At 40.0% G+C, this 20,771-nt stretch overlaps 1 protein-coding gene across 1 annotated transcript in view; it reads right to left on the bottom strand.

Annotated features, from left to right (window-relative positions):
- Positions 1–20,771, bottom strand: part of LOC123249821 (amyloid beta precursor protein binding family B member 1 interacting protein) — an 84,606-nt gene that overhangs the window by 36,080 nt on the left and 27,755 nt on the right. Inside the window, exon 5 of the mRNA XM_044678932.1 lies at positions 150–236. Coding sequence (XP_044534867.1) covers positions 150–236 — 87 coding nt within the window. The remainder of the gene's footprint in view (positions 1–149; positions 237–20,771) is intronic.

Below are 20,771 nucleotides of genomic sequence, written 5' to 3'. Positions count from 1 at the left end.
TGGTCAGAATTGGGATCTGAATCCAGGTCCTAACCTCCAAGTTCATAGCTTGTTGAGCTTCATTACAAGATAAAAAAGGCTGGTGAAGACCCCAACCCACCTCCCTCACGCCCCCACCCCCCACCTCAATATTTCCCAGTTAAGCTTACCTCGAGTAAAAATTCCTTATTCTTTGCATTCATTTTCTCATTTGTTTCCTTGCCTTCTTTTTTTCCTTTAGTAGTCAGATAAAAATTCTGGATAAAATACAAGAAAGTCAAATTAGCAAGTTCTTACAGTAAGTACCCATGATGCCCCTAGAGGTCTTCTAGAGACTCGTTTCAACAAGTTCCTGCCCGTAAACAGCATACAACGTTTCCAGGAAAATCAGATTTAGATCTGTGAAAAAACTGGGAAAGACAATTACACAATATCAATCAAGCAACAAGGACTTGAAGCAGAGACCAGATGGACAAGATCAGTTATTTCCTGGGGTATTACTGAAGAGATTAGTGCATTGTGTAAGAGATAGAACTAGACAGCTGGCTTCTAAAGTCCTTTTTGGGCAGGCAGAAGGGGCCAGACCTGAAGTCTGGAAGATTCATCTTTGTGAGTTCAAATAGGGTCTCAGATTCTTACTAGCTGTGTGACCCTGGGTAAGTCACTTTATCCTGTTTGCCTCAGTTTCCTCATCTTCAAAATAGGAAATGGCAAAGTATTCCAGCATCTTTGCCAAGAAAACCCCAAATGGGGTCACAGAGAATCAGATACAACTAAAAATTATTGAGCCAGAACACAGTCATTTTTAACACCAAGAGTTGATGCTTCTGACTTAGTGAGCGACTTCTTTGTGTGTGTTCCCCTGAGAAGAAATATTCTTCCCAACAAGTTTATAACCTGGTGGGAAAGATAGTTGAACTGAATTTAATAGAATTCATTCAAATAAGTACTTGCTAAATGGCTATTATGTCCCCGGTACCTACTAAAAGCTGGGAATTCAGGGCTAAAAACAAAACATACCTTCCTCTCAAGAAGGGAAGAAAAGTACATAGTAAAGTAAGTACAGTATATACATACAAAATCATCTGGGGAAAAGGGGGAAGGGCCTTAGTAGGAATGGCATTAGCTACAAGGGGTGTCAGGAAAGGCTTCCTGGAGGAGGAGGAGGAGGAGGAGGAGAATCTCAGGTGAGTCTTAAAGGAAGTCAAGGATTTGAAGAGTCAAAGACTGCAAGTGAGAGCCTCCTAGCCATGAGGAACAACAGCCAGTGGAAAAGTATGGAGATGGAAAGAAATGGCTTTAGGGCAGTATCCTTTGATTATAAAGTATATGGAGGAAAAGTATAATTTAATAATATTAGAAATGGGTCAGGTTGGGAAAAGGTAGACTCATCAGGACTTGGCTAATGATTATTGGAGGGGTAAAGAAGAGAGAAGCAATGAGGACAACTCAGGTTGTATAACTTCAGAGACCAGAAGGATTTTGAGGAAGAAATAGGGAAATTAGGAGGAAGGGAGAGTTTGGGTAGAAAAATAATGAGTTCTTACGACCAGATACAACCATTCTGGAGAGCAATCCAGGACAATGCCCAAAGGCTATAAAACTATGCATTTGTTGGCAGCAATACCATTCCAAAGAGATAAAAGATGGGGGAAAGGACCGACTGGCACAAAAATATTTTTAGCAGCTCTCTTTGTAGTGGCAAAGAAAAGGACACTGAAGGGTTGTCCATCAATGGGGGAATGGATGAACACTTGTGGTATGTGGTTGTAATGGAATACTATTGTGCTATAAGGAATGACAAACAGGGTGAGTTCAGAAAAACCTGGAAAGACTTACACAAACAGAGGCAAAGTGAAAGGAGCAGAACCGGGAGAACAGTGAATACTTTATAATGATCAACTGTGAAGGACCAAACTATTATCAGCAAAACAAGGTCCCAAGATAACACCAAGGGACTCATCATGATAAAAGATGCTCTCCTAAGCTAGAGAAGGAACTGTCGGAATCTGTGTGCAGATCAAAGCATGCTATCTTTTAATTTATTGCATTCATGACTTTTTAAAAATTTTATGTATGATATTCGTCCTCTGTCATGGCATGGGGAATATGGAAATATGTACTGCATGAAAGCATTGGTATGATCTATAACAGACTATTTACTACCTTGGGAGGCAGGGGGAAGGAGGGAGAGAGAGAGCATCTGAATTATAAAATGTTAGAAAACAATTGTAAAAAATTGTTTCTACATTAATTGAAAAAGAAGTAAAAGAAAATTAAAAAAAAACGCAAAAGAGTAGTTCTATTTTGGACATGTTGTATTTGAGAGACTTTAGGTCATCTGGTTTGAAACATCTAAAAGGCAGTTGGTAATATGGGCTTGAAGCTCAGGAGAAAGACTATTTGTGTATTATGTGGTAGGCTTTACTCTATCAGTCTAATGTTAATATGTGCCTGAAGTGGCTAAAAATAAACAGAATACATATGCTGAATAGATAAATTAAATGCAAATTTTTACTTCCTTAACAAAACAAGTAAAATCAGGTATAAAGTGGGTGTCCTTTAAATCTTGAGTTTGCTCTTGTCATAATCTCCGACTTGAAGATTTCATGCTTAGAGTCCTTAAATTTTTATTCAGAAGACGTGACTAAAAGTTAAAAAGTGACCCATCATTTTAAGAACATAATGTATCTATTAAAGGACCTCTTTAGTCTGCTGTTCAATTGTTTATTGATCTAAGTCTATAGAGGAGCCTGGAGAACAAAATGGAGGCAACAAAATATAAACTGTAGGAAATCTTGGCAAACTTTCTGGTCCTAGAAGAGGTAAAAATTGCATTTGGTGAAATAAAACAGAGAAAGTCTGTGTGTCTGATTCATCTTAGAAATGAAGATTTCTGTTGATTCTCCACATTTTCATTGCACGTGGAAGAATTTCCTTGTTATTACCGACATTTGCAATCTTTAAAAACTTTCCTTTGAAAATCCAAAAGAATAATAGTAGCTCTAAACTTAGAAGGGATCAGAAGTCATTATAGATTTTGTTCCACATTAGGCTTCTAGATAAATATTCCAGAGTTCACTTTCCCTCAAAGTATCAAAATACTAAATTATTCTAATACCACTGAAAAAGAATGAGGATAAAAGCAGAATGCCATTAATTTGTAGGTTGTTCCTTTTGCCATGTTCTTTCTCCAATCTGTTCACACATGTAGATTTTGCTACCAATAGAGGAAGTTGGACTTAAGAGTCCTGAACATTTGTTTTGATAAAGTTGAATTGTCATTAAGTGAATATTTACAGAATTAAGCCCCTACTGAGTGCTTTAGCCCAGACAGAAATACAAAACTCTGAAAACTGTTCATTTTGCTAAACTATACTGTGAAAAGAGTCCTGAAGGGTGCCAGTGAAAAGATCAAATTTTCTGGTGCTCTTCTGCACATGTGACTAAGTGGTTTGACATTACAACAGGCATTTTTAATGTTGTTCCAAGGGTCTCTGTGCTTTTAATCTCAGCTCCTTTGCTCCACTTTCTCCCCACAGTTTAAATTTCAGGGTCCATATCTTCAAAGTCATTGTTTCTCAGACTGCCCACCTAGGGAGGTCACTTCGGATGAGGCTGTGGAAAGTCATGGAAAGAGCCATACCAAAGACAGATGAATTCTACTCCCTGAACATGAACACATCTTTATTGAGCTCAGGCTAGGAGGTATACTTTGGGGGCAGGAGGTGAACTAGATGGTTCTGTATCTGGTAGAGATGGGTCTAACAGACAAAATTGGATATTTGGGTCGTATTGAAAACCTCTTAAGTGCTGTGATGCCTTTTCCACAATAGTTGCTGAGAATGCAAGATCTAAGAAAGATGATGTGGTATATTGCAAAGAACTCTGGATTTGAAGTCAGTAGACCTGGTTCAGATTCTGGTAACTCTATGGATAAGTCACTTAAGTTAGATACTGTGCCTCCTGGGTAAGTCACTTAAACCTTCTATGGTCCTTAGTTTCCTCATCTATAAAATGGAAAGGTTGGACCAGTTGATCTCTACAGTTCCTTTCAACTCTAGAATTGTGATTCTGGGCATCTTCCAGGGAAACGACTTGCTGTGTATAATATAGCGGGAATATGAAAGAAGAGAATGTCCAATTCTTTTTAGGACACTGCCTTCTTAGATGGAAGACTGTCAATAAGACTCATTAGCAAGCATGTCCTATATACAAGATACACAGAAGAAGTCCTAACCCACTTAAGGAGCTTATTATCTTTTGGTTGGGGAAAGAAAAGGCTTCGACACATATATAAAGGGCAGCATATGAGTGCTAACTTATGGACTAGGTAATAAATTCTTTCAGAATTCAAGGGAAGAAGAAATAGCTGGGTGATGGCGGTGACCATTGTCTACTTCATGGAGGAGTGGAGACTTCAGCTGGATCTTGAAGATTGAAGAGATTGATGTGGATGCATAGGGAACTCTCTAGCCAACTTAGATTAAAAAAAAAAAGAAATTTATGAAAAGTGGAATTGAAGCTTTGTACCACTAAATGGATAAAGACCCACAAAAAGTATCAGAAAAACTAAAACTCAAAATGGGCTAAGGCTTGTTGCAAGGGAACCTTAAGATAACAAAAAGAATTAGGGTTTTTAGCTAAATTGGGAGAAAAAAAGATCAAAGAAGACATAGAACTTTTGTTTAGAGTGGATTGAATGACTGACAACAGAGAGAAGGCAGAATCTCACCTTGTTTTCTGTTTTCTTGGCAGAGAAGACTCACCTTTATACTACAAGTAGCAGAAAAATGATGATACAAAATAAACAATTTGATTGTAAGAGATCACCTATGTGCCCTGAATGAATGGAAATCCCCTGGTCTGAATGAAAGTACATATTCTGGTCCTGAAAGAAGTAGGAGATGTGAATGGTGGAGAGATCCCGCAAGATTGGAGAAGGGGAAATGTCCTGATTTTCAGGAAAAGAGAAGAGGATAGAATCTGGGTTTTGATTCTTGGGGAAAATTCTAGAATGAATCATAACAGAGATAGTTGGGGCAGTGGTGATTACAAAGAGCCAGCTTGGTTTCAAGAACAGGCCATGGCAAACATCCTTATTTCCTTTTTCTGGCACAAGATTACTACTCTAGTACAAGAAGGGGGGTGGTGAGTACTATGGATGGAGTTTACCTAGATTTTGGCAAAAGCTTTTGATAAAGTATCTTATAATACTTTTGTGGAGAAGCTAGAGAGATATGGCTTGGATGAAAATACAGTTTCTTGGATTTATAACTAAGAAGGTGGTTAGAGTAAGTGAGAAGTTAGAATAGTTCAGTGTGAACATGGTGAGGATCCTCCAGGGATCATTGGTGTTCTAAAGGCAGAGATAGGATTTTCAAATGACACCAAGCTGGAAAGGATAGCTAACATTCTGGAGGACAAAGTCAAGATCCAAAAGAATAATAAGCTAGAGCTCTGGGTGAAATCTAATAAGATGATATTCAATAGAGATGAAAATTTTGAACTTGGGTACAAAACATCAACTTTAAAAGTATAAGATGTGGGAGAGGTCCGTGGTTTGACAGTAATCAGAAAAAGATCTGGGTTGAAAACGCAGTATGAGTCAGCAGGGTGATATGACAGCTAAAGCAGCTAATAAGACCTTGGGCTGCATGAAGAGAAGTAAAAGAGGGGGGATTGGGGTGCCTCAGTGGATTGAGCACTAGGAATGGGAGGTTCTGGCCTCAGATCCTTTCTAGCTCTATGACCCCAGGCAAGTCACTGCTTAGCCCTTGCTGCTCTTCTACCTTGGAACCAATATAGAGTATTGATTCTAAGATGGAAGGTAAGGGCTTAAGAAAAAGAAGGGTAAAGGAATAGGGAGGTGATGGTCCCAGACCTCAAATAGAGCATTGGGTTTAGTTCTGGGCACTATGGATTAAAGAAGGACTTTGACAAATGGGAGAGTGTCCAGAGAAGGGTAACTGGTAGAGGGAAGGAGCTGGAGTCTATGACAAGACTAGCTGAAAGGACTGTGCTCCTCTAGCCTGAAGAAAGGAAGACTCAAGAGGGTATGAGATAGCTGGCTTTAAAAGCCGGAAGTGCTGCCATGAGGAAGAGGAAGTGAAATGGTCCCCCTCAGGCAAAACTAGGAGAGCGATGGGTAAAACATACTGAGGCAGATTTGGGCTTAAGTTAGGAAAGACTCCTCCATGGAGGTCTTTCGGATGAAGCCAAATGGCCACTTATCAGGGATGCTACAGAGGGGATGTCTTTTGTGCTCCCGCTGGCTGAGGGGGCTGCCAAGGTCCCTTCCAGCTATCCAAGGCTGTGATGCTTCTCTTTATGAAGAAGAGTCTGGGTGCCAGCACGCTTTCTCACCATCTAAGGAAAATGGCAGCCAAGCAATCTTATTCCCATTCATGTTGCCATCTCTCAGGAGACTGAGCCCTCCCACACCCCGGCTAATCTGGATCCTTGTCTGCATCACGGAGCACGTGACACAGCCCTTAATTGTCCTCGGCTCCCAGGCGACACCGGTCCTCGCATCTTACACATCACCACTATGGCCAGACTGGAGGTATGAGGACCACAGCCGACTTGCATTTGAGCATCTGGCATCTATTTAGGAAAAACAGACCACCCTGTGACTACGGCGGCGGGGAAAGAGAAGTTCTCTTAATGACAACCAGGCTGGCAAATGAAAAGTTGTGTGTGTGTGCGCACGTGTGTGTGTTTTTAAACAAAGTTGCTTTTTATCGAGAGGGCCTGTGCGAGTCTCCTACCTTGGGCCACTGCGCCCAGATGTATCCTATCTCTTTCACATCTAAGCATGTCTTCCATTTATTGGGTTCTCCTTTGGCTTCCCAACCCTTTAATTTAAAAGGGGAGGAAGGGGAAACCACTCCCCTTGCTTTCTTCTGCTGCTCTTTCTCAAAGTGACTTTTTCCCACCTTCTCCCACTTTCTGGGAGCGATGGGTAGAGGTGGAATCCATCCTTTAGCCTTAAATTCCAAGTCCAGGAGATCCCAGTTTAAGAAGGGGCTGTTTGCTAATCATTTTCAGGTCAGCTCTTTGGAATGGCATTTCTCCAGATAAACAATGGCTATACTCCCAGAGCAGCCCACAAAAGCCTTTTTAATCTGTAAAATACCTCACGTAGAGTACTGCATTAGAGAACTTAACCACCATGGTTAACTGTGTTTGTATGTGAAAAGATACTCGGAGTTCCAGTAGGGAATGCCAAGAACATATTTCTCGCTATCTCCCATCATGTTCAAAGGTGTGGGGGCAGGACTCTGTGCTCCTAGGACTTGGGGAAAGGAGAATAGTGAAGGGAACAAGTCTGATACTTCAAAGGATTTGGGGATAAGGAACTTGAAGGACTTTTGAAGTCATCTAGTCCAACCCCTTCACTTTACAGATGAGGAAACTGAGGTCTTAAAGAGTAGGAAGGTGGTTAACTGGGGTTGGGGTGGGGAGCGTTAACTTTGATGGGAAAAAATAAGATTTTTGTTTCAACATAACTGGTTCCCTTTGTAATTCTACTTTGTATTTTAGAAAATTTAAAAATTTTGTATTTAAAAAAAACTGTATTTTAATTTATGCAGTTAAAAACATTATTCTGAGAAAGCATCCATAGGCTTCATCAGACTAGGACATAGAAAAGGTTAAGCAACCTTGTTTTAGAGGGATTACATTAGAGATCTTCCAGCAGAAAGATACCTCTTTCTATGCATATCTGTTAACACTGTTCTTTAGTTCAGAGAACTGCCTACTTCTTTTCCCATTTGGGGTTTCTTGGCAAAGATATTGGGACTGGCTTGCCATTTCCTTCTCCAACTCGTTTTATAGATGAGGAAACTAAGGCAAACAGGGTTAAGTGACTTGCCCAGGGTCACACAGCTAATAAGTGTCTGAGGCCAGGTTACAATTTAGGAAGAGCAGACTTCCTGATTCCAGGCATGGGATTCACCCACTGTCTACCTTCCCCTCCTTAGCTTCCTACTTTTTCCTACTTAGCCTGGGGTTAAACAGAACCATTTCACAACTTCTCTCTTCCTGAAGCAGGGGCACAGCCTCATTGAGGTTTTCTAAGGATTTTGCAGTTAGCCACAATTTTAGGTACAAAGATTAAGAGATAATATGCCTTCCTCCTCTTTTTTTTTTCCTTTTCATATCTGTGTTTAGAACATCCTGCTTCTCTGCCTCGTTTGTTGCATTTTTAAAGCTCCTCTCAAAGGCTAATTCCTTCCTGAAGACTGCCTAGATCACTCTGGCTGGAGAAAAACCTTCTTCCTTTGACATTATAGAGCAATTTTTTTTCAACTTTCTAATGAATTTATCGTTTAATATTGTATAATGTGATTATTATTCTTTGTGTTCTATTTCCACCAGACCTATGGAATCAGTGAGTGTGTCTTATCTAACCTTTTCCCTCTAAAAGTACTTTGCACAGAGCTCTCCTCATAGTCGGTATTTAACAAACTTTAATAAATAACTGGCCTCCTTCTAAATGTCCCTGGTGGTATTCAAACTCAGCTCTTTCTTACTTTAAGCTCCAACGAGGCCATCAAGGTGAATGAATGAGAAGGAATGAATTTAGACCTCACCTAGCATAAAAAAGCCAATGTAGGTGATATCAATAGATCGTTGGGTACCCAACAGACTGATGGAAGATTCATCTACTTTTCTGAGGAATATTGACTCAGTGTTAGTTACTATTATCCTTTTGTCATGGGAGCCGAGAAGCTTTGGCCCAAAGGGGTTCTTAACTTTTTGTGTCATGGACCCCTTTGACAGCCATGTGCTAAAGTCCTTATCGGGACCCCTTTTCACTATAATGTTTTATAATCATTGCAGACAAAGCTGAGTTTCAGTTGGAGATGAATGAAAATAAAGATGTAAAACTTTTTTTTTTTCCCTATCCAAATTCACAGACCTCTAGAGCCTATTCAGGAACCCCTAAGGGTCCATGGGCCTTAAGTTAAGAATCCCTGCTCTGAGGGGAGAAGCAAGACAGGGGATAGGGCAGGGCGTGATATAGAAGGCAATTAGTGAAAGAGATGGGACAGTGGCAGAGGATGTGGGGAGGGCAGCAGTGGAAGGGGAAGGAGGCTAGAGAGAGGAAGGAGTAGCCATGGGAAATCACTCTGCTGCCCTCCTTTCCCTTCCTCCATTCCACCACCAGTCCTGTCACTGTAGACTCTTCTCTAAACTTCTTTGGACCAAGAAGGAATTGGGAACTGTGCTGAAGGCCAAGGTAGGCTCAGGCAGTGGTCAATTCCATTCACATTTGGTAAATAAGCACACTATTTGGAGTCAGAGGTCCTAGCTTTAAATCTCAACACTGCCCCCCCCCCCACTTATTCAAATCATTTCAACTCTCTGGAACTCAGTTTCCCTACCTATAAAATAAGGAGGCTGAATTAGATGGTTTCCAAGTTCCCTTCTAGCTCTAAATCTATGACCCCTTGATCAGAGAAATTATTTTATAGACAGGCTCACAAATATACTCACAAAAATCTACCATCTGTAATGTACACCAAGTACAGGACTGTATAAATAAAAATATGAAGAAAGGCTCTGAGGAGTGAAGGTAAAATCCAAATAACAATAGCCTGGAGAAGAAGAGAGTGCCTGTGGTCATCTGGATGAGGTCTACATGGAAGGGTCTGTAGGGTCTGAACTTGACTCCCACCTGGAGGCATCTACTCATATCCTAAGGGCTATCCCATCTTCTTCTCTCATTTCATTACAAATTTAATAACAATCAACCAAAGCAAAAGATCAAATAAGCATATAAAAATACTAAAACCTTTCATGAAATCCTTGGCATTTTACAGGCTAGACCCAAATGAATGAATGGATAATAACAAAAAAACAGAGTGCTGGATTCAGCATCAGATAACCTTGGTTCAAATTCCAGCTCAGCCATTTAGGATATGAATGGCTTTAAGTGTGTGTGTGTGTGTGTGTGTGTGTGTGTGTGTGTGTGTGTGTGTATGTGTGTATATATATATATACATATATATATATATGTAATATAAATAAGTTACTCAATTTCTTTGGGTCTCAGTTCTCTTATTTGTAAGATGTGTACTTTACCTACCTCTCAGCATTGTGTCTGGGTTCAACTAAGTCCTTTAAAGTATTATATAAATTTAAGTTATTATAATTTTTGTCTCTCTCTTTTTTTAATAGTCTCCAACCAAAATCACAAAGAGTAACCAGATATTTTAGGTTTTCCTCTTAAAATCCAACGCAGTTGACTTTCTCATAATCAGGCTGTAATTTTGGGGTACAGAATTAACAAATCATCTAATAGGCTTCTTATATTGTACTGCGTTTTAAGTTAAAATTTAAAATCTACTTTTTAAGAGGCTTCTTACTTATGCTATAATTCTCTTTCCAGGAACACGATTTAACCTGCCACGCAAGTGAATCCCTTCCATTCCATCACGCTATCAGGAGATCCCACTGTATTTCTTTTCTCTCTACTACAGCATCTCAGACTCTGTCTGAAGTCTGCAGAATACGCCGCCGCCACCTTTCTCTTCCTTCTCTCTCCTCGTTGCCCCATTCTCCAGCTGTTGCCCCTAAGAGAGGCCCCGCACCAGACCTGCAGCCTGACGTTTCTCAGTGAGCTTTCTCACTCGACTTCCCCCTTCAGACCACAATATCCTCTTGCCATATTTCATCACTTCCCACCGCCCGATGCCTGCCAGCTGGCCCAGCTAAAGCTTTTCTAGAACTCCATTTCATTTTGCTGAGGTCTCAGCTTCTCTCCTCAAGCTGGCTTCACTTCCTAAACTGGCTGCTGCGGCGACCGCTTTCAATTCCACCCTGACACACTCAGTCCGGTTGCCTCCCCATAGCCTTCCTTCGTGACTGGGGGATAATTCCGGCATTAGGTCCCCCTGGCTGCCCATTTTTATTTGTTATGCCCAGGGATAAAGGGATCCACAAACAATGAATAAACATTTATTAAATACTCATTATGCATGGTTTGCCATTTACTTCTCTGGCACATTTTACAGATGAGGAAACTGAGGCACACAGGGTTAAATGACTCGTCCAGGGTCACACAGCTGGTAAGGGTCTGAGACCCGATTCCAGCCGGACATTTGATCCACTGAGCCACCTAACTGCCAGTTATGAATGGAATGATTGCCGGCACTAGGGGCAAACTCCTTGAGGCTGTCAGTTTTCTCTTGCTCATAAAACAGGGATCATAATATTCAACAGTATTGGGGTGTGTGTGTGTGTGTATGTGTGTGTGTGTGGCACTGGAGGGCCCCTAATGATAATCAGATTTTATATTCTAAGCCTTTGTGTTTCTGCCCACCTCCTGCAGGTCCTGTTCTCTGCTGGTTGTCATCTCTATATTTTCTAAAGGTTAATGTAACTGCATAAACATTTAGTATTTCCCCCAAGTTTGGGTCTTGAACTTATTTTTTCAAATAAAAGGAAAAATAGAATTGTTTATCTGTCATAGTAGTGGGTTTGGCTCTTCCTCACAGCATGACCTGTAAACACTGATCTGCGCCCATGAGATGGCAATAACCGTCACCCGAAACAGGAGAATATCTATGCAGAGGGAGAAAGAGACAGACAGACAGACACAGAGAGACAGACAGACAGACAGACAGACAGACAGACAGAGAGATAAAGAGAGACAGAGACAGAGAGAGACAGGGAGAGGAAGAGGGACATAGAGGGAGGGAGAGAGACAGAGAAAGAGAGAGAAGGCACCTTCTCCCGAGTAGATCTTGCCTGAGAAAGTTGGGAGGAAAAGAAAGAAATTCGTTGGCTAAAATCTGGCTGGTTTGCTGGCAAGTTCTCTTAAAAACAACACCACAAACAACCTTTTCAGCGTGGGTATTTACTGCTAAAGGGACTGTGGGAGTGTCCAGGTAGGTGGGGGTGGAGATTTGAATTTACCTGACATCAGAGATAATTCTTCTGGATCTGAACACAGTCAGCTGTTCCATAGGCTAAAAGCAGACTGCCAACAAAGCTAATTTAGATAATCTGTGTTTCCACTCCTCCCCCCTAAATAGAATCCCATTCTTGGTCCTTTGTGATTTGTCATTTTCTTGAAAATTACAAAGTCAAGATGGTTTGACTCTATCTAATTTGGTTTTGAGGGGCAAAAATAAATAGGCAGTATGTGTACTTCCCATTACTGACCAAAAGAATCCTATGAAGAAGCCCTCTAAAATAGGCTGCCCAGGGGGCAGCTGGGTAGCTCAGTGGATTGAGAGCCAGGCCTAGAGACGGGGAGGTCCTAGGTTCAAATCCAGCCTCAGACACTTCCCAGCTGTGTGACCCTGGGCAAGTCAATTGATCCCCATTGCCCACCCTTACCACTCTTCTACCTAGGAGCCAATACACAGAAGTTAAGGGTTTAAAAATGTAAAAATAAACAAACAAACAAACAAACAAATAAATAAATAAATGAAATAAAATAAAATAGGGTGCCCATAGAAAAGAACACTTCTCTCCTGGCAATATGACACGACTCCGGCGCTCAGTAATTTCATTGACTTCCAGGGAAGTCATTCTGATTTGGGTGCATGTATTTCTCCAAAAGAATGACCACAAGCTCCTTGATTTTTTTTCCGTGTTTGTATTCTTTAAAAAAAAAAAAATAAGCCTGACCTTCTGTCTTAGAAATCAACACTAAGTATTGTTCCAAGGCAGAAGAGTAGGAAGGGCTGGGCAAGAGTGGTTAGGTGACTTTCCCAGGGTCACACAGCTAGGAAGTGTCTGAGGTCACATTTGAACCCAGAACTTCCTATCTCTAGACCTGGCTCTCAATCCACTGAGCCACCTCACTGTGCCTGTCTTTGGTATTCTTGACACCTAAGACAATGCAGGTCAAGTAAAAACCACGAAAAGACGGCCAAATGGAGGAATGAATGCTGACTCTGCCTTCACCAATACTATCCCATTTATAGGATGTTCACATTAGCGCCTTCTCCTGCTCCTACGCTATAAGTTTTAAGAGACAAATTTTAAGCAATAAATTTATTTGAGAGCAATCTGTATATATCAATGCATTTAGACATTCCTGTATTTATAGGCAGTAGGCAGCTAGATGGTGCAGTGGAGAGAGAGAGAAGTCATCTTTTTGAGTTCAAATTCAGTCTCAGACGCTTCTTAGATGTGTGACTCTGGTTAAGTCACTGAACCCTGTTTGCCTCAGTTTCCTCCTCTGTCAAACGAGCTGGAGAAGGAAATGGCAAACCTAGCTGAGTGACCCTAGGAAAGTCACTGAACCCTGTTTGCCTCAGTTTCTTCCCCTGTTAAATGAGATGGAGAAGGAAATGGCAAACCACTCTAGGATCTTTGCCAAGAAAACTCCAATGAAGTCACAAAGAGTCACACAGATTGAAACAAGTGAACAATAACAAAAATTTATCTGTACACACCTAGATGTGTATTCATGTGGGAAGCCAATAAGAGAATAGATAAAAATCTGAGACTCCTCTTTTGACCCCTTTTGTGATCCTTGTGATTTCTTGTTGAAAAGTATTGTGGCCTCATTGAAAATCTTTAAGTTCCTAGCAAACCTGAATTTAAAGGGTTAACACTGTTCCCCTTTGACCAGGAATGCTGCTGCCTGGTATAGCCAAGGCCAAAATCTTAGCGGGGGCAATTCGACCCTGAGAGGGATACTCCCCAACTTGGCTTTCTGATAAGAACCCAGTTGAAATTCAGCCTTGGCCTTGGTTTGTCCTGAAGCCAATGAGACTTTTTGTGTTTTGATATGACATAATTTGTAACTTCTGCGCATCTGCAAAGTTTCAGGGGGGGGGGTTCTTTGTGTGAAATGAGTCTTGAAGTATATAATAAAAAACTCCATGCTCCTGGAGACAGAGCTGGAAGCATGAGGTAAAAGACAACTCCCAGGTCCCATCTTTATTTCCTTATCAACTAAACTGTCATTATCAGATTATCAGAGATGATAAAGAGATCTCAACATATTCACATACACATTTATTCCTATATGCTAATACAATGGAAAGATCATTGGATTTGGAGCCAAAGGATCTGAGTTTGAATTCTAGCTTTGCCCTTACTATAGAAATACTACAATAATAAGTAGTAATGATAAGTGATTATATAATAGTAATAAATAATTAGATGTCACCTTGAGCAAATTCTTTAACTTTTTAAAACTTATTTTTTTTAAACTTTTCTGGGCCTCTACTTTCTCATTTGTAAAATTAGGAGGGAAGTTGGATTAGATGACCTTTAAAATCCCTTCTGGTTTCGAATCTATAACCCCTTTTGTCATAGGGGCAAACATATTTTTTAGAAGCCTGATTCCCCCTGAGCGGTCAGTCCTTTATGCGAAACCTGTGTCACTGTCTATCATTAGATTGCTCTCTTGCAGCTTCCTCCTTGAAGTCCCTTGGCCTGAGGAAAAATCTTAGGAACAATTTTGGTCAGGGTGGGGATGAGTGAATGTAACCAAGTTATTTTTTCCCTTGTAAGTCCCCAAGGAGGGGCAGCCGGGCATGGCTGACTGGGCTGTGGGGGGTGGAGGAGGCCAGGCTCGGATCTCACCCTGATTTACAGTGGTTGTGTCACACCACTCATATGGAGGGATCGAAGGCTCTAAGTGGTGCCAGGGTTACCCGTTTGTATTGGTAGAGGGAAGAATTCCTGGCAGCGATGAGATCACAAGTGGGGTAAATTAAAATTCTTTGGGAATACTGTAAACGGGAAGGTGTCAGAAATGGGCAGGAAATCCACCTACTCACCCCAGAGAGAAAAATCTACAATAGGAAATAGAAAAGCATGATTAATGGTTTCATTTTCTCCAACTTGTTTTTGTTTTTTTTTAAACCCTTATCTTCTGTCTTAGAATCGATACTAAGCATTGGTTCCAAGACAGAAGAGCAGTAAGGACGAGGCAATGGGAGTTAAGTGACTTGCCCAGGGTCACACAGCGAGGAAGTGTCTGAGGCTAGATTTGAATCCAGACCTCTCATTTCTAGGGTCGGCTCTCTATCTACTGAGCCACCTAGCTGCCCATCCAACTTACATTTCTAATTGACTCAATATAATTTTCATCTCTGGAAAGACTATGATAAGGGATGATTTAAAAAAAAAGAACGAATATTGAAAAAAGGTTTTGGAAGGAATTCGTGTGGAGAAGGAAGATGGTAAAGGGGGCATTCAAGTCCATCTTAACACAAGTAAGAATCAACTGAGGGAAAAGCTTTCTGGTCCCCGGATTTCTCATATGAGCATATTTTCTTCTTAATAGACAACATCACTCTATTCATCATGCTTTCAGGTATTCCAAGAAGTAACACCCTTCCAGCATCATATTCTAGTCAAGGACTCCAGCCCTGCTCAATCTCTCTGAGTCTAAGGAACTTGCTTTTTGCTTTTAGACCCTGTATTCCTCTTGCTATGGAGGACTCATTCTTTTCTATTTCCTCTACTTCTGGCAAGCTGGCTTTGTGTGACTCCCCATCAATCTCACCCCTCTGTCTCATCCTTAGACCAACTTTGTTTTTAGGTTTCTGAAATCCCTGATACTCATTAAGTGCTTGATCAGATCTCCTTCACCTTTAAAAGATGAGGCATGGGGACCAAGGCGTGCCATCTGGTAAAGTGGGAATAAATAATAAAGCCCCTGAGCTTGCGCTAGACTATTTACACCAATACACCCCAAGGGAAATGGTTGATATTTGGATTACACCTTTTGTTTCATGCTAGACGAAACAAGTGCCCAGAAGTCTGCTTTATCTTCCTCCAAAAGCAACTCTAATTTTCAGCATTCTTTGGTATAAAAGGAGATAAAGTTGGGTAGAGGGGCAGGTTACAGTGAAGGCAAAGAAAAGAGTGACAGCCCACAAACAATGGTGTCCACCTTTAGGTGCTTATAGAAATGTCCGTTACTTTACTTGTGGAGGACAGGGGTCAAACTGGCTAGTCACAAAACTCCCCAGAAGCTCCAACTGAAATAAAATGTAATTGGCAAATATTTAACAAAATAAATAAAAATACAATACGATATAGAAAATGTTAATTTGCAGTGTTCTAAGTCAAAGTGTGGTTCACAGGGATGTACTTCTCCTTGAGTTTGACATCACTGCTCAAGAGTAAGAGGAAAATGGGAAAGAATTTTAGAAAGTTGGAGGATAGGAAAAGGGAAAGGGCAACTTTAATGAGGAAGCCCTACTTTGGGAATGGACTCTAACTGGCCTTGTACATATTCCTATTTCTCTGAAAGACTGGTACATCCATTACTAATACTAAAAGCTATATGATGTTCTGGCACCTTTTACCCCAACTCATTATATCCTTTAGACTTCATCTCCCTGAATTCTTCTTTCGTCCCCAAATTCCCTTTTCCTTTCTGTTTAACGTGCGTCTTTTACGTTATTGTATATAAGTTTTGAGTAACGTCTCTCTCGTTCTCTCTTCCATGTAAGTGGCTTGGGTGAGCCTTCCCTGTTTCTCTAGGTTTTTTAAGTTTCTTTTTGCTTCAAGTTAAATATTAATAAATCTTATTAGATATCACATTTGGAGTTTTGGATATTAATTTTTAAAATTTATAACATACAATATTTGCAAACTCAAGTCTTTTCCCTAACCATTTCTGGTTCTTCTTGAAGTACGGCTGGTTTCTAGCTAACCCTTTAAATACTTTCTGGACCAGCGATGTGATGTGGACCAGTTGGACAGGAAGATCAATCCTTGGAGGTCGCAGATGTGATCCTAATCATGGAATAGAAACAGTGTCACTGTCGCATGTTAGACTCACTTCTGGGATTCATCACTTTCCATAAATGGTGTCAATTAAAACAATTAACACCCTTAATGAAGTACAGAATGCTTTACAGAAAGATTTTCATTTGGATTTTGAAGCTCGGTATCCACTGCTCAGAGGAGGAAAGAATTAGCTCAAATATAACAAAAACATTTCCAGGTTTCACGTGATCCACAACTCCCTCAGGAAATAATTACTATTTTCTAGGCTCTTTGATTTTTTTTTTTTTTTTTAGTATGAGTTTAGAATCAGATAAGAGTTTTCCTGTTGCACTCCCACCAAGTCTTTGTAGATTCAGCACAGAGCTCTTAAGAAGTGAGTTAGGCGGCTATTCAAAAGTGACAGAAGTCCTCCTCTTGTGGATACGCACCTTCCTAGAAGAGGCGAGTTTCAGGCTTAGTCACTGACTCAAGACCTTTTATCATGCTCTGAATCATCTCTTAATTGCCACGGAGCGAAAGGCCTTTTAAAGCGATTTCCGAAATGTAGGAAATTTGAACAACAGACCAATGAGAACGGGGATGCACCGACCCACGGTGAGGCTGGGCACCGAAGAGCAACGCGTCATTTCTCCAAGACTCGGAAAAAGTGAAACTGAAAAAGCTAAAGCTTTTTAGAAAAGTCATCACACATGGTGTGTGGTTGCTTTTGGAACACAGTAAACAGCATCGGTGTATATAAGACTGAGGAGTAGGTAAAGGCTAGGAAAAATAAACCTGGTTTCATTTTAGAGAACTTAACCCCTGCCAAAAAAGGTATTCAATGCATCTACTAGTACTGCGGTCGGATGTTTCTGGACTTCTATTTTTTAACACATACCACAAATAGAGAATGATAATTTGACTTTTATATGGTCTAATGCCACTCAATACCAAAAAAAATTAGGTGGAAAAATATTTGTAATTCTTAGTGAATTACAATTTGTGTGTGTGTGTGTGTGTGTGTGTGTGTGTGTGTGTGTGTGTGTGTGTGTGTTTTAAAACATGGAAAGGACAATTCGTTTCCAAAGTAAACAAGACTTATTGGTAGCATCACCTTCAAACATAAGGAACATAACCATGTTAAAAATGAATATTAATAAATGTTTAAATTAAAAAAAAACATAAGGAACAATTATGTCTACCATACAGTTTTTTTTGAAACACTAAAACACAAGAACAGGAGGAAAAAAAAATCACACAGTTTCTGGGCTTGGCTTAAGAGTTATCCCAGCAACCATAAACACCCAATGTAATCATCAAGGAAAGAGTATTATATAGTATTATTATTATTATTTTGCATCAATACAATTTAATCACCTTCAATCAGATTATAGAAATGATAGAAATGTATATTAAAACATGTTAAAATTATAGAAATGATATATTAATAACCCTATTCCTATTCTATGTACTGGCTTTGTAGGTTGACCTTTCAAGGGCAAATGATAATCTGAATAGACTTTCCTCATCCATTTGGATTTCCTGCGTGCCTGTCCACATAGGACAAGTTTGGGCAAAACTTGATTCAGTGATTATGGATCTTATTTAGGAGGTTCTAGAATGTTTGGGGCCCTGATGCCATCAGCATGGCAGCCCTAGGCAGGAACATCTGGAAGAGCTCCAGAGGAAATTTAATCAGGTAAGTATAGGGTTCTCCATTTGACTTTTAATCCTTAACAAAGGACTACATGACCACCAGGGAAGTATGGATCGCAGAATCTCAGATATCTTCTAGTTCAACCAACACCTGACCAAGAATCCTTTTTCACTCACTTCCCAACAAAGGGGCATCTGCTTGAAGACCTCAAGAGAACAGGAACCCACTACCTCCTAGGGAAGCCCCTATTAGTCTTCCTGTTACAACTATTAGGCAGGTTTTCCTTGGAATTAAATCAAATCAGCCCATCTCCAACTCTGACCCACTGCTCTCGGTCGTGTCTTCTTTAATTCCTTTCCTGATGACGGCCCTTCAAATACTTGAAGATGGTGACTCTGCTTCCACCCCTCCCACTCCAAGTCTTTTCTTTGAAGGCCAGTTCCATTCATGAGTCCTAATATGGCCTATTTTCTATTCTGCTTCCCATTCTGAGTTCCTCTTCTGGAGACGTCCCACTCCTAAATGAGGTACCCCAGTCAAAAAAATGTCGTTTCCACGATATTAAAACCAGTGGAAATGCGCTTCGGCTGTTGGAGGGTGGTGAAGGGGAAAGTAAAAACGTGAATCATGAAATCTAAAAAAAAAAAAATGTTGTTCCCAGAACAGAATTCAGCTTTCTAGAAGTGCTCTTATGAAGGCAGCCTAGCAGAATTCTTAGCTCCCTTGTTTTGTATATGGCGTCTCTCTTAATTCAGCCTGGGATATAGCATTAACTTTGTGGTTCTGCCATTGCTATCGACCGCTGATACTTAATGAGTTTAAAGTTTACATAAACTCAACTGCTGCTGGACAAACAACCCCATCCTACCGTCAGTGAAGCTGATTTTAAAAACCAAATGTAGAACTTTTACGTGCATCTGAATTAAATTCTATCTGGAGCTCTTCCAAATTTTTTTTTTCAAAGATGACATTTTGTTGATGTTATCAGGGCCCAGGACAGGACAGAACCTCCCCTAAAGGAAATCTATAATCGCTTCATCAAATTTTGCCTCCCTGTCCACAGAGGGAACTAAAATGGATGAATGCCTGATGTCCAGATTAGGGCATGCATTTATGAGATAAACCCATAAAATGGGTCAACCAGTACCTATATCTTGGACAGCAATCAAGAGACATCTATTGAGGTCCTACTGTGTGCCAGATGCCGTGGTATGTAGATGCTGACCCGCACTGAGCTTAACTCAGAATCAAATGGGAGAGGGGGCTGTGTTGCCTTTGGGAATGAGTCTAAATATTCCAAGTTTCTGCCTAAAACAAAACTCCCTATTTTTAAAAACAACATTCATTCATCTTCAGTTCCTGAGGAATTAAAGTTGAGGAAGAACAAAGGAGAGAGAGAGATGTCCATGGTGGGTCTGAGCAGGTTGAAATATATTACCAACAAAGAATAATGGAGGAGAAGATGTCACTAGAGATGTATGACTGGAGGGGAAAAGGGAGGTGAGGAATAGTCAATTTACAGGCAAAAGATTTTACTGGCATGAACACATCTAAAGAAGGACCCCTGCTTATGAATGGAGAACTTACAAGAAGACCTGCTCAGGACAATCATGCGTGGATGGGCAACCTCTCAATGGAGGGATTCCCCATATCATTAAGATAATTTGCAGTGAGATTATATATGTCATCCTACCAAACATGAACCATTGTTCTAGCCCAATGAGACCCTTTTGAATCTTGACCCCCAATTTTGTGTTCCCCAGAGCTGATACATATACATTCTATGGCTTCATTCAAGGACAGCATGGGTCCAAGGACATATCCTTGGAGTACCTCGTTCCAGACCTCTCTCCAAATCAATGCTGACCTATTAATGATTACTTTTGGTCATCTGACCAAATTTAAAGCCACTCTATTAGGCCATATTCCTCCAGTTTGCTCACAGAGACAAAATAAGAGACTTTCTCAGATGCTTTCAGTGAAATCTTATTATATCTATAACATCACCCCAATCTAGTTACTTTGCCAAAAAAAGAAATGATTTGATATAAATGAGGTTTTGTGGGGTTTTTTGGGTGACAATTGCATTCCCCTTTTGAAGTGGTCATGAATCATTCCTTTAATGAATTCTAGAATTTTGCCCTAAATGGAAAGTCAGGCTTGCTGATCTAAAGTTTATAGTTTTGCAGAAATTGTATAGATTGACCTAAAGTTTTTATTTAAATTTTACTTAAATTTTTAATTAATTATTAAATTAAATTTTTTTAAATTTTTAATTAAAAATTAAAAAATTAAAATTAAAATTTAAAAATCCTTAAAAATTAAATATTTAATTAAATTTTATTTAAATAATATTGTAGTATATTATATTACATAAATATAAATAAAAGGCTAAGTGTATATATATATATGTGTATATATATATATATAT

Source organism: Gracilinanus agilis, chromosome 5, assembly GCF_016433145.1.
Source record: "Gracilinanus agilis isolate LMUSP501 chromosome 5, AgileGrace, whole genome shotgun sequence".
NCBI classification, from domain to species: domain Eukaryota; kingdom Metazoa; phylum Chordata; class Mammalia; order Didelphimorphia; family Didelphidae; genus Gracilinanus; species Gracilinanus agilis.
This window is presented reverse-complemented; position numbering and strand designations above follow the sequence as displayed.